General features: G+C 38.8%; 2 protein-coding genes across 5 annotated transcripts; both read right to left on the reverse strand.

Annotated features, from left to right (window-relative positions):
* Positions 1 to 3,879: 3,879 nt before the first annotated feature.
* Positions 3,880 to 6,139, reverse strand: LOC148863192 (Arabinanase/levansucrase/invertase). Its single transcript, XM_088975577.1, has one exon. The coding sequence runs from the start codon at positions 5,583 to 5,585 to the stop codon at positions 4,104 to 4,106; it is 1,482 nt and encodes a 493-aa protein (XP_088831703.1). The 5' UTR covers positions 5,586 to 6,139; the 3' UTR covers positions 3,880 to 4,103.
* A 1,049-nt stretch (positions 6,140 to 7,188) lies between these two features.
* On the reverse strand, positions 7,189 to 11,472 carry LOC148863193 (galactoside 2-alpha-L-fucosyltransferase-like). 4 transcript variants are annotated; one of them, XM_088976096.1, is made up of 5 exons: positions 11,281 to 11,445; positions 11,144 to 11,191; positions 10,840 to 10,960; positions 10,647 to 10,760; positions 7,189 to 8,736 (listed from the first exon to the last, which is right to left on the reverse strand). In XM_088976096.1, the coding sequence occupies exons 4-5, from the start codon at positions 10,753 to 10,755 to the stop codon at positions 7,283 to 7,285; spliced, it is 1,563 nt and encodes a 520-aa protein (XP_088832222.1). In that variant the 5' UTR covers positions 10,756 to 10,760; positions 10,840 to 10,960; positions 11,144 to 11,191; positions 11,281 to 11,445; the 3' UTR covers positions 7,189 to 7,282. The 4 variants fall into 4 exon arrangements, with proteins under 4 accessions (XP_088832222.1, XP_088832221.1, XP_088832219.1 ...); XM_088976095.1 differs by having other exon boundaries at positions 7,189 to 8,748; XM_088976093.1 differs by having other exon boundaries at positions 7,189 to 8,748; positions 10,647 to 10,960; positions 11,281 to 11,472.
* Between the last annotated feature and the right edge of the window lie 1,349 nt (positions 11,473 to 12,821).

Below are 12,821 nucleotides of genomic sequence, written 5' to 3' on the forward strand. Positions count from 1 at the left end.
TCTTGAATGATAAAGCAGAATCGTTATTCGGTATTGGTGTTGGGTGTAAGGTGTTGCAGCTTCAAATATTTGACAATCTTTAATGAGCACTGCGAGCATGAAAAGATGCTCAAGAGCCCTCGATTATGCTATTTGGTGGATTGATCAGAAAAGTTCTCCATCTTCCTCTTGGATTGACATGATTCATGAGAGAAAGCGTTTTAAGTACAAACGTTCTCAAGAAATGCTTGAGAGAATAAGTGTTCTTTTCAATTTATGTTTGATTTGATAAAAAGTTAAGAGAGAAACAGAAAGTTGAGCAAAATAAGCTCGGATCTCTTAAAAGCAAAAACTCTGTCTAAGCAGCATCCAACCGCACACATGAGTGATGTTCCTAATGTGTGACTGGATTTCCGTGCTCTCAAAGAATATGTGGCTGTATGCTCAAATGCATGGTTCTGAAAACTGCACCGGACAGGTTGACCAAGGAAGTGGCCAGGCAATTGGTTCTGTTTCACCCTAAACTTTTATTGGGCTAAAAACCGTTGATTTGGTCAGTGATCCGCTGACCTGGGTGGTGAACCATTGACCTATACAATGGTTTTTGGCCTTTTATTTTAATTTTTTTAAATCAGAACAGGTTGCCTGTTTAAACCGGATTATCTGACCGGTTTAACCCAGGAACGGGTACCCAAAACAGTTCCATGTCCAATCCGGTTTTTAAAACCTTACTCTTGGAACTTGTTAAGGAATTTTGTGAAAATCATTGTGAACCTTCCCTCAAATTTCTGCTGTTTTCTTGTTTCCCATCAAACCAAACACAGCCTAAGTCCCAAAGTCGCAGTTGGTGTAGGATCAACAATTGGGATTCGAAGCCCAAAATTTTTAATAGGTGAACAAAAAAACATACAATGAAGTACTAATTGTCCTTCCAAGTTCCAACATCAATGAAAGAAAAAGGACGGTAGATGAAGCCGGCCATCGGGCCATGAACTATCATTTGAGGACTGATCGACCTATCATCGAAGCCCTGCAGACGTGCCTTGTGCCGGACCTAACAAGTTTTCTACAAAAACTCCGACCATCTGTGACATTTATTTAAACCCAGGCCCAATAAACACATGGCCTTTAACTTGCAGTCCATTTCATTTGGATCAGCCCATCCATGACCCAATCACGTCGAGATCTAAAAATAATGTAGTAACCAGCCCCAAGCCTGTGAACTATGTTATGTCTCGTAAGTTATCCCCTGAGTGTAGCCCAAGCCCAAGTGCGTTTGGGAAGTCGGGACTCTTGATGTGGATTGCGGAAGGGAGTAAGACAGTAAGACTTGCTGCTGCTGAAGCTTCAGCAGAAGCAAAATACAATGCTCAAAAACGCCGTGAAGTGCATGAGCTTTTATTCTCTGGAGCAAATGGTGTATTGGAAGGGGTCAATGGGGGAGATGCAAGGACATTCATTAATGGATTATGGATAATCATCAAGCTTGTCACATTTAGAGTGGACTTGGGATACTTAAATTTACAATACACAAAGTTCAGAGGTTGTCTTATTTCTTAAATGGATTCAATGATCATGATCAGAGAGGATGGTGGATCATTGACAGCTCCTCCAGCCTCAACTTGTAGATGGTGTAGAGTGTAGAACTGAGTATCTCCACTCTCCTCTTTGTGAGTCAGCAATGTAGGTGGCATTCGGTAGTGAGTAAATGTCGTGGATGGGACCGTTTTGGTCTTATCTACGGTAAGATATGGTGTTCTGCTATGTGTGGATGGTCTCCGTCCACAAAATAGCGTAAACAATGATGGACCACACCCCAATTTATCATCTATAGTATTTTTTCGATGATGGACAGTTTGTGGGAAAGTTTCAGTGTAATGCACCTGTGTTACATTGGTCCAATTACTCTCATTTTATTTAATCTTTTAATAATTTTTAATGTTAATTCTAGCACAAATCCAACGGTTCTCATTCTCAACTCTTTTTTCATTATTTAAACATTAACGTTTTTAATATTTTTATCAATAAAATAATATTTAAAATATTATTTTTTTATTTTTTAATATTTAAATTAATATTATTTTATTTATTTAAAAAATGCAATTGTTACTTATATGTTGATGTCTTTTTTGAATTTATTTACCATTTAAAATGCAAAAAATAGACATTTATGATTGACTATGTAGATCTCCCATAAAATGTATATGAGATACATGGAATCAAAAAGTTACACCACACCTACATAACATCACCATGGATGTGAACTAGTCTTGTCCACACAATCCATCCACAGTTCAAAACAATTGAGGACTGTGGTGTGGTGTGGTGTGGTGTGGATTAATCAATGCCACAAGGTGTGGTGTGGAGTTTCTCATCTGCACTACAAAACACCCTCGAAGTTCATCAATGTTGATGGGTTCTTGTGGGAACCATGGGCATTCAGGCTTGTCCCTACGATACCCAAAGTAAACAGAATTTTAATTTGAAGCATGTCCACTCCCACATCAGTTGCTTACCCCTTCATTAGCTAATTATTCTGCAAGAGACTTGGCAGACCAAGGAACCTAACAAAATTCAGCTTTCAGCCCCCTATCTATATGAGCCAAGCCTCTTGCCTCTAGAAATGTCTAAAAGTCTGGTATAGACCTTGCTATTAAATTTGATTTCTACAAACTATGAGTTTGCATTTGAAATCAGAATTGCAGTTACAGTTTCTGTACCTAATATATATTTAGGTTTTGTCATCTGAGTAGTCCATAACTCCATATTCAGCAATCAGCATTGTTTCTGATTAACTGGGCCTCCTGGTCTCTTACCTGGCTTCTTGTTATAAAGATCCACTAGTTCGCACCAGTCTCAACCACAGCTACTTCAAAGTGAAATTCAGCCACCAGGGAACTTGTTATTGTGTCAACCTACAGTGGAAAACTAATTCTTTTACTCCAACCATATATGATTAATAAAATCACTATGACAGTTTTTGTTTTCCCTCAAATTTTCACTGTACTTCAAGTCTTAGCTGCATTTCTTAGAAATTTTGAGTGGGCAACATGCTAGTCCTCTTAGCCCTGTCACCATATGTTAGATGTGCACTTAATACAGTATTTGTTGTAATAAATGCAGAAATTGGATATTTTGATTGTCTATATTATTACATACAAGGTGTCTACGTTCCATAGATCAGTAAGAGAAAAGAACCAAGGAAAAGAATTTAGCTTTTCCGGTTTCTAGCAGTGATGACATCAGAATTTTTTTATATGTGCATCTGCAAGTTTGTACTGCTAGTCTCAAAACGCATTCCTTTCCTTATTGCTTCTTCTCCTTTTTCTACTAGTCTCAAAAACCTAGGGAAAGCCAACAACAGAATGTTATTCATGTAAGCCTAAGGAGCATCCTTCTTATTTGTAACCAGCTTCAATAGTAAATAAGTGCAAAAATAATTATATGCCTATGTACTCAGGGTGTTATTGACTTGCTACCATTAACAACCTTGAAGGTCTGAGAACAATGTTTGTATCAAAATCTAATGAGAGAAATTAATGGGCGTTTCATATTCTACATGTTTGTTTACCATCATATCATTATTAGTGAAATTATGGGTTTTGATGCTCTTTCGCTCAGTTTGGAAGGAGTACAAATGCAAATATGTAGATGCAAAACCTTATATTTTGTATTATTCTGTATGTATTTGCATTTGTACTCCTTCCAAACTGAGCCTTCAGGGAAAAAGGTCAGACTTAATCAGATAAATAGGACAAGACAGTTAAAACATGACAGACCACCTCCCTCAATGACCAATGTAGAGCAACAAGATGCATATCAGCTTGACTCAGTGTAACCAGTTCTGTTCAAATGAGAAGCTCAAATCATAGTTCACCAGAAGGATACCTCAAACCAAAGTTCAAAGCTGAAGTTCATTAATTTGTTTATATATGAACTTGTGGGGTGTACAAGTTACAGGAAGCTAAAAAATGTGCAATTACAAATAGCCACTTAATAAGCAAGACAACCAATTGTGTAAGCACATTAACTAATTTTGGTTAAACCAATTTAACAATTTCTGTTTTAAGTTTTATATAGAGAGAAAAAAAAAAAAAAAAAACAAAATCTTCAACTAATATGGCTTACACAAGAAATCTTGTCCATCTTTTAAAATTTCTAGCTTCACTGCCATCAGAAACCGCCATACCTATTCCTGTTCTCCCCCCTTTCCCAACACCTCTGTAATACAACCTCCACTCATCAGGGCTGCCCTCCAGCTGCACCAGACATGGGGATCCAACCCCTTTGTTATCCCATCCATCTTCATCAGCGGATGGCTTCAGAACGGCATCCTCTCCACACCTCCTCCAATCCTTCAATCCATCTGGAGACACTGCCAAACCAATACTCCTCTGCCCATCTGCAGCAATTCCTTCATATGCCATCAGATATCCCCCATCCCTCCGGTTTCTTACAACATGTGCATTTATGACGCCACACTCATCAAAAGACCCATCCAATCCTCCTCCCATGATCTTCCCCAATTTCACCCACCTAATCCCATCCCTCGACCTCGCAATGCCTACTGCAAAATGTCCACATCCCGCATCAAACGAGTGATAATACATTCTTAGATCACCATTGCTGTGAAAAACAACCCGAGGTGTGGCAACGAAAAGAGAATCCCACTCCACACCAGATCCAACGTCAAAAAGAGCACCACTGTGGTGTTCCCCTTCAATCCGAGCCCAGTGACGGCCATCTTGACTGATTGCTAGGCCTGGCAATGACTTGAGAATGATGCCTTGGGTATCTTCGTTGTCATTTTTGTAGACTCTTTCTGGGTTTTCTACAGTGATTCCCGGAGCGACAGAAAAGTCCACCTTCTCAGAATTAAATCCAGTGTAATAGAGCCAGTAGACAGCATTTGATCCTCTGACTTTTGTACTGGACATGATCACAACTTCGGAAGGTCTGATGCACGCAGTGTCAAAAGCCCACCAATCGTTGCTGCAGTTCATTACCATCCCTGCGTCGGTGCTCGATCGAACATGCCCCATACCTCTCTCCCAATGAATACCATTGCCCGATACTGCCAACCCAATAGAACCGGAGGTGGGGTTATCATCCGAGCTCCCATGGTACCACATATACCACCGCTCTGCATCGTCACTGAGATATCTTTTCACGACAGGAGATCCAACCTCGCGGCTGTCCCAGCAGCTGTTAGAACCCAAAGCAAACACCAACCCAGTAGAGGATGAAGAGGAAGTAGGTGTTTGGATCTGTGCGGGGGTCGAGGGTCGTTGAGTAGTCGAAGTGGAACCTGTATCGACAGTTGGGTTCCTGTCAGTTGTGTTATCGCTGCCAATGTCTGGTTTTGTTGAGCAACGAGTGAGATAGGGAAAACCATTTCTAGATGTAGGACTTGGGCACTTCTGGCGAAGAAACACAGTACCAGTGCCGGTGATGCCGCAGGCACAGAGAGCGAGCATACCCGGCCTGGTGGAGGCCCCTGGAGGAATCAAAGTTGTTGGCTTCGCTGTTCTGCGGGTGGTAGAAGAAGCAAGGACCCTGACGATTTTGGACGTTGCTGCTGTTGCCGCTGCAGATGTTGCGTCCATCGCCCAAGTGAAGGAAATCAAAATTAAATTCCAAAATTCCAAACAAAAAAAAAAAAAAGGATGTAACTCGTATGAGTCGGCTTTCAGTTTTGGGCTTTCGGCTTTAAAAAAGAAAGAAAGAAAGAAAAGATAATAGAATAGAACAAGAAACGAACGAGTGTACAGTATCGCTGTTTGGAGGTTTGAGGGTTTCGAAAGAAGCAAACGGGTGAAATAAAATGCATAAAAAAATAAAGACTTGGGATCTCCTGCCCACGAGAACCCTGTCCACGTTTATTACAGCCATTCATGGAGAACATCTCACACAGGACTCAGGAGGGCTTTTCAGTTTCGCCTTTCGGCATAATAGAATAGAACGACAAAGAAACGAATATGGTGCCAAATCCGGCGCTTTATGATGGATGATGCCCAAACAGTCAAACATTCTCCTTATCTACTTTTCTTTCTGCTCTTAGCCTCTTATGTTCCAAACTTTGAATGGACTCGATTGAACCCAGAAGAATCATGAACTTATCCCAATACAAAGTGGAAGTAAGATCATCAAAATACATATTTACAATAAATTTCAAATTCCAGTGTGAGGACAGAAAAACTTTCCCGTTTCCCCAACTTATTAACCACTGTCTTAGCTTAATTCATGGAGAGGGAAAGCGAATGCTGGAAAAAAAAAAAAGTGAAAATTAGAGAAAGGAAGGAAAAGGAAAAGAAGTAATTGACTAATTGTTCTGCTGGGTATTAGGGATTTGACCAGCATAAACTTGTATCAGTATCACCGTATGGATAACAACATTGCATGTATAATTCTTATTTTGATAGGCCGTGAAAATAACATTAAATTACTGAAATAGTCGTTTAAAACGCCATTGAAAAAAATGCCAAACGCTTCTTTATTCCTTACCTCTTCTCCGTGATGATAAGAGGCATGAAGGGCACAAATAGAATGTTAAATGCGAAATAGACCTTTGAGCTATCATTGAAGAGAAACAGAGTGGAAAATGACAAGGCAACTGTTAGGTCTTTAGGGTCACCGGTGAAGAAGAATGCTGCCTCTACTAAACAATGAGATTGTGCAATTCTTGGATTTACAGACAAGTGAAAGTGAAACCCATGAAAATTGAAAAGGCATGTCCAGCAGTCCAAGCATTTCTCAAGTATTGTATTGGAAAATGAGTTTTCCCTAAATTGGTTTTCATTGTAAAAGAAATCCTTACAAAGTGTGGTGATTGAAAAAAGTACACCCATCACCTTGGTAGGGCTATGCATTGAGAACATCTTCCTATGAATGAATGACAAGGGAGATATTTGTGCATGTTTGTAATGTCTTTGTGGGTACTGGGTAGGAGATCCGAACTTGATTAAACTCAAAAATTAAGCATTATGTTAATGTTATATGCCAAAATACCTTGCTTTCCAGATTTTCATGCTACAATTCAGGTACAAATATTGACACTTAAAACACCATGGTATCGAACACCTATTTGGTCAACCATAAATTCTAGGTATGGATCGTTTATTTCGTCATTTTAAGTTATCCTGGTATCCTCCGCATAAATGATAGTTACCTGCTGCTGTTGGATGCAAAACAGAAGCCTGCAACAAAATATATAAGAATATACAACAAATTTATTGATTTTCTACTCTCTACCCAAAACTGAAAGTTATAATGACAATACTGATCAGATAACAAATACAAGCAACTAAAACTGGTCAAGATCAACCAGCTTAAGTCCCCAGCTCATATCCTCGCAATGCCTTACATGAGGAACAAGTGCACCTGTATCTACCCCCCTCTTTGCTTTGCAGTCATAAAAAGGTGGTGCATGGAAGCAAGGCTCCATTGACATTGCTCGATGACAAGGTGGATCGGGGGCAGTCCGATTTTCAGGCTTGTATAGGATCCATGGCTTCAAGCCTCCCAGACCCTGAGCCACATAACCAAAGGTTGACCAAGAGCTTGTGACCAAGACATCAGTCAAGCTCAGAAGATACATTTCAGCCCATGCTTTCCTATTGTGCATCTGTTTCTCAGCCTGTTGATACTCTTCATGGCTTGGTTGGTAGACGCTGACCACCTCCCCAGTCACAGTAGGGTGCTCCCAATACATGTTCCTTACCTTTTCAAAGTACCCGGAGCTTAAAGATGTCATCAGGACGGCAATTGACCTTTGGTTTCCTGATGGTCTGATGATGGGTTTCTGTACATCAACTTCTGGCAACACCTTCTCCCTCAGGGAACAAGATAGTATCTGATCTAACACATGCTGGAATGGGCCAGTATCAGTATCGAAGACTCTAATCTGGATTCCCACCCTTTCATCTGCTTTAGCCAAGTAAGCTTGATAATACCTTGTAATCAACCCCCATACTGCATTTGAGGGATGGAAAAGATAGCGACCCAAGTGGTGAAAAACTGTTTCTTTGTTGGGGAAGAGGTTACTTAGTTCTTGCTCGAAGGATGGGACCAAGAAGAGAGATGGAACGAAGTAGTTATCAGTTTTCATGATCAGCCAAGGTACTTTTTGAAAAAGAGATTGATCTTGGTCACAGAAGAAAAGCTTATCATGATCATTGTAATCATGGACAAGATGAAGATATAGAAAAGGAGGTACTGACCCTGTTGAACTGTTTATGACATTGTTCTTCAGCATATTACCATAGCAGTAAGGGTGTTCTTGATTGAAACTGCTGAACTGATTAAGGGGGAATTCCAAAGGGAGTAGCCAGGATGCCCCTGGAAATGGTTCACAGAATAGATCAGTCATGTCAGTCCCACGGTCAACAAGTAGGACCCTATTTGTGAGGAGAGCATACAAGAATGCTGAAGCCAATGTTAGTATCCTGTTTCCTAAACCACTAAATGATATCCATACCACATAATTACAATCTGTGGTCCCAGTGCTCTGACCAGACTTGAGCTGCTCCAATGTCCTGTTGTAGGACTCTGTATAGGGTCCACAACGTCTATGCAGAGATTCATACCTTCGCAACCTAGATACAAGGTATGAGGAAGGTTTGTGTGGTGCTGCCTTGCGAAATAAGACTGACTGGAACCTGCTTAGACAAGATCCTTCATCGAACCCATCAGCTAGGAGACCACCAAGTAATTTATCTTTAGGTGCCTCAACAGCATGAGATATAATATCTTCAAAACCTGAATTGGCAACTTTTTTTCAGGGGGAAGGGTGGAACAATTTTGCAATCTAAATGAGAGAGGGAATACCATAAAATCAAATAGACCAAGCAACAAAAATTTGAAATGAAATTGTTTAGTCATGTTACATCTAAAATTGGTGTTTGAATGACTAGAAACAACAAAAGAACAAAGGCAATAATAAACTAGTCAATGCATCTTATATTCTTATTTGGAAATCACAGTTACCTCGTCTGACTTTACTTTCAGTCATAATTCAAAAATTTTATATCATAACATGTTAGGTACAGGTAATATCATATAATGATAGTATGATACCACATCTAATTTAGCCAGCACTAAGGGAAAACATATATATGGTTTTCTTATTGATAAAACCGTATGAGTTGTTATATATACATAGATCTGGAGAATAAATGAAGGCTGTGGAAATACATGTCATCTGTAAATTATGTTCTACTGTGGTCTGACGAGAAGAAGCTCCAAATCATACCATCCAGTCAGCAGAATAATCTATTTTATGTCAAAATCTGTAAATGGAATATTAGGGTTCAAATGTCAAAATAATGACAGGAAATTCTAAACTTGAATCTGAAAGATTCTGATCCCATTGGGAAGACATTAGCTAAATAACAGATTGAATGAGTAGCACAATGTTTTGAACTATATTACATCTATGGAAAATAGTATAGCTTACAAAGCTAACAGTACAATATGAAACTGAACAGTTTAGAAGGTGTTTGCCAATGTATGTATAATTTTGTTTTTCAAAACCAAAAAATAAAAAATAAAACAACTGCAGTCTCAGCAAAATCATATTACTATTTTTCCTAATAATGTAGCAGTTGTTTGAAAAACAAAACCATTCACATTAGCACACATCCCCTTAGATGGTAGAAAAGCATGTAAAGTTCAGTTTCTGTTAGAGAATAAAAAGCTATTCAAGTACCTCATCTAACAGCTTAAGCTTTTAGGTTGAATGGCTCCTTGAAATGGTATAAGACCCTGTTTGACAAAATGGTCCAGTGTTCAATCTTAGTCATCCCATTATAATTAATTAAATATCAGCATAAGGTATGGGTGGGCCTGTTCTTATCCACACTTCAAGCCCGATCAGCTTTTACACAAGAGAGTGTGTTAGAGAATAAAAACCTATTCAGGAACCCCACATGACAGCTTAAGCTTTTAGGTTGATTGGTTACTTGAGAGAGAGTGGCTCCAAGAACACTCATCAACTGGGTTTATTTAGTTTGTCATCTATAAAACTAGAGTTCGAACATTTACACTATACAACTATATTAAAATAACCAATATAAATAGCTCTTCCATCTTGTCTTAATACGAGACAGACGGACAGAGAGAGAATGAAATACCAGGCGATGAAATAAAAAAAGAAAGAAGAAGCAGAAGATTGGTGGTTAAAGGCAAGACCTTAAGGCCTAGTTTTTGCAATGCAGTTTCATTTGCACTGGTGCACAAGTGTGGGAATGCAGCTGAATTGAATGCAATTTTGATTTTTTTTTTTTTTTTTTTTTGTTTCAAATTTCACTTTCTTTGTTGGCAGTGTAAATGAAGTAAAATAAAATCTAAAGCAAAAAACACAAAGCAAGAGTGAATCAGAATTTATACTTGTCTAGTTTGCACTGACATGCAATTATATATTTGTTTCATAATTCTGACATGCAATTATATTAGTGCAAATGAAATGCACGAGCCCAAATGACCAACTGAGCACCATCTTGACATAGAAATTCCACCCAAGAATGGGAAGGCAAAGTTAATCCCATTTAAAAGGTGAGCAAAGAGATAAGTACTACTATACTAGAAATCAGCAATTCATAGTTGACCTTAGAATTGTAATAGATACGGAAAAGCCATTATTTAGTTTTTAAATAAACAGAAACAAGTACCTTCTTCAGTTTTTACTTCAAAAACCCTTGCCTCTGCAAATCCCCGAACTCGATCCGACGCTAGGTCTCGATAAATGACGGAGGCTGTAAAAAAAACTGACGAAACCATCAAACCTGCAGCCAAGATCCCCATCAACTTCATCATATTGAACCTAGTCTTCCTCTCCGGAACTCGGGAAACAATGGCATTTACCGGATCTGTGAGCTTTGACGAATATACTTGCGTCCTGAACCTCTTCATATCCATCAAATTCTCAAGTGGGCATCACAAATTCCTACTCATTTCCCACAGAGAAAAAGGAGACTTCTTGGATCTGATCTTGCAGAGGAACCACGACTATGATTCTCAAACAGTTGGCGAGTAAATAAAAAATAAAATCTTTCAAAAAAATAAACTGTGAAGAATGCGAGGGATAAATTCAAGTAAAACGGCGAATTAATAAGCTGGCCGAGAACTTTGTAACAAAGATTCTCGGTTGTCGGAGAAGGAGCTTTACTTGCTTAGATTTCCGGGACGAAGCTCTACTGTAAGGATTTTGAAGCTCCTGCAACGCAAAGATATGGACTATGGAGTCAAGTGTTGCAGTGAGCTATTGACTGACTTGTTCATGAGATAAAACCATTAAACATTTACCAGATGGTTTGGTTTGTTGGTCGCTTGAGCTTGATGGAATGCCTGAGGACCAGAACCTAAAAGGTAAACCTCAATCGAGAAACCACTGGACCAGGATCTTCTTTCGAATGATTAAAATTGTAGGTTTCAAGGACAATGATGAATAAATCTGTTTTACCCATCCATATATAAAAACAAAAATACTTGCGCCCTATGAATGACTTGAATTACCGTGACATTGAATTGTCGGCTCCTTCTCGCTGCTCACGAATACCGCGTAAATGGAATTATGGACCCACTACCGGTCTACCACTAGAGCGCTCAGGATATGCTACCTATAAATCGTTCCCACATCCTTACCAACAAGGCACCACCGCCATCATCTTCCCTTGAATGACAAGAGATGTTCCAAATGCGCATCTATAATGTCACGTGGGCAGAGATGCGGGAACAACTCGTGGATCACATCTCCTCCCCACACGCGGACGCCGCAAAACACCGCATAACACATCTCCGCCATGTATTAGTAATATCTCCCATAATACCAAAATAGATGATGTTATCGTTGGAAGATATTCTCAATATACCGCGGGGATGTTATCATTGATTCCGCACCCTATTGAACAGCTAAAACTTTCACTTAATCCTATATCAAAATAGTCTCCACATGTAATTGCATGGGGAACATCTCCTGTGCTTGTATGCTATTATGTATGGAGAGGTGTTCTGTGGGTAGTTTCTTGTGGTTGTGGGTAGGATATCCAGACCAGAGTAGGTCCATAGGATACATGGACCCTCCAATAAATGAATTGGATCTGCTCACAACAAATACTGTCCCCATGCACTTCTAATATCATCCGTGTCCATACATCTCATTATGAGACTAGAACTCACGTGGTGAGACACATCATGTGTGCAACGTGAGAAACAATACAAAGACCTTATATTCGCTGAATTTTCATCTGCATTAAGAACACCCTGTACTATGGGGTTAGTGCCAATTACCCCCTCAACTTTCATTTGCAATAAAAAAGAACTCTGAACTTTTACTTTGCCACAAATATCCCTTAAGTCAAATGACAGACTATGTTAACTTAACAAAATACTTAATTGATTTTGTTTTCTTTTCCTCACCTTATTATCTTAAACCCTAATTGACAAAAAATACCTCCATTATCTTCAAATGAAACCAATTAAATAATCGTTTCACTGACATAGAAAAACAAGTTTATTTAAATTTTTGTTTCATTTTCACTAACATGAATGTCTTTCTTCATCTTAAAATATAAAAATCACCCATTCATTTCTCCAATAAATTAAGAAAAACCAAACAAAACCTTATATATATTGAATCCAACCAGAAATTTGCAAGGATCTAATAGAATAATCAAGGGGATTTCAATATTGTATTTAAAAAACCAATCGAATCATAAAATTGTTCAAATAAATAAGAAAATGGTAGTTTGGAGATTTAAAATTTTTAAACTGTTGAGTGATGATATTTTTTGAAGTTTAATTGATGAAATTCTAATGGAGGGGTATTTGTCACAAATGAAAGTTCA

This window comes from Nelumbo lutea, chromosome 3 (assembly GCF_056320005.1).
Source record: "Nelumbo lutea isolate HS-2025 chromosome 3, American lotus-T2T, whole genome shotgun sequence".
Taxonomy (NCBI): Eukaryota; Viridiplantae; Streptophyta; class Magnoliopsida; order Proteales; family Nelumbonaceae; genus Nelumbo; species Nelumbo lutea.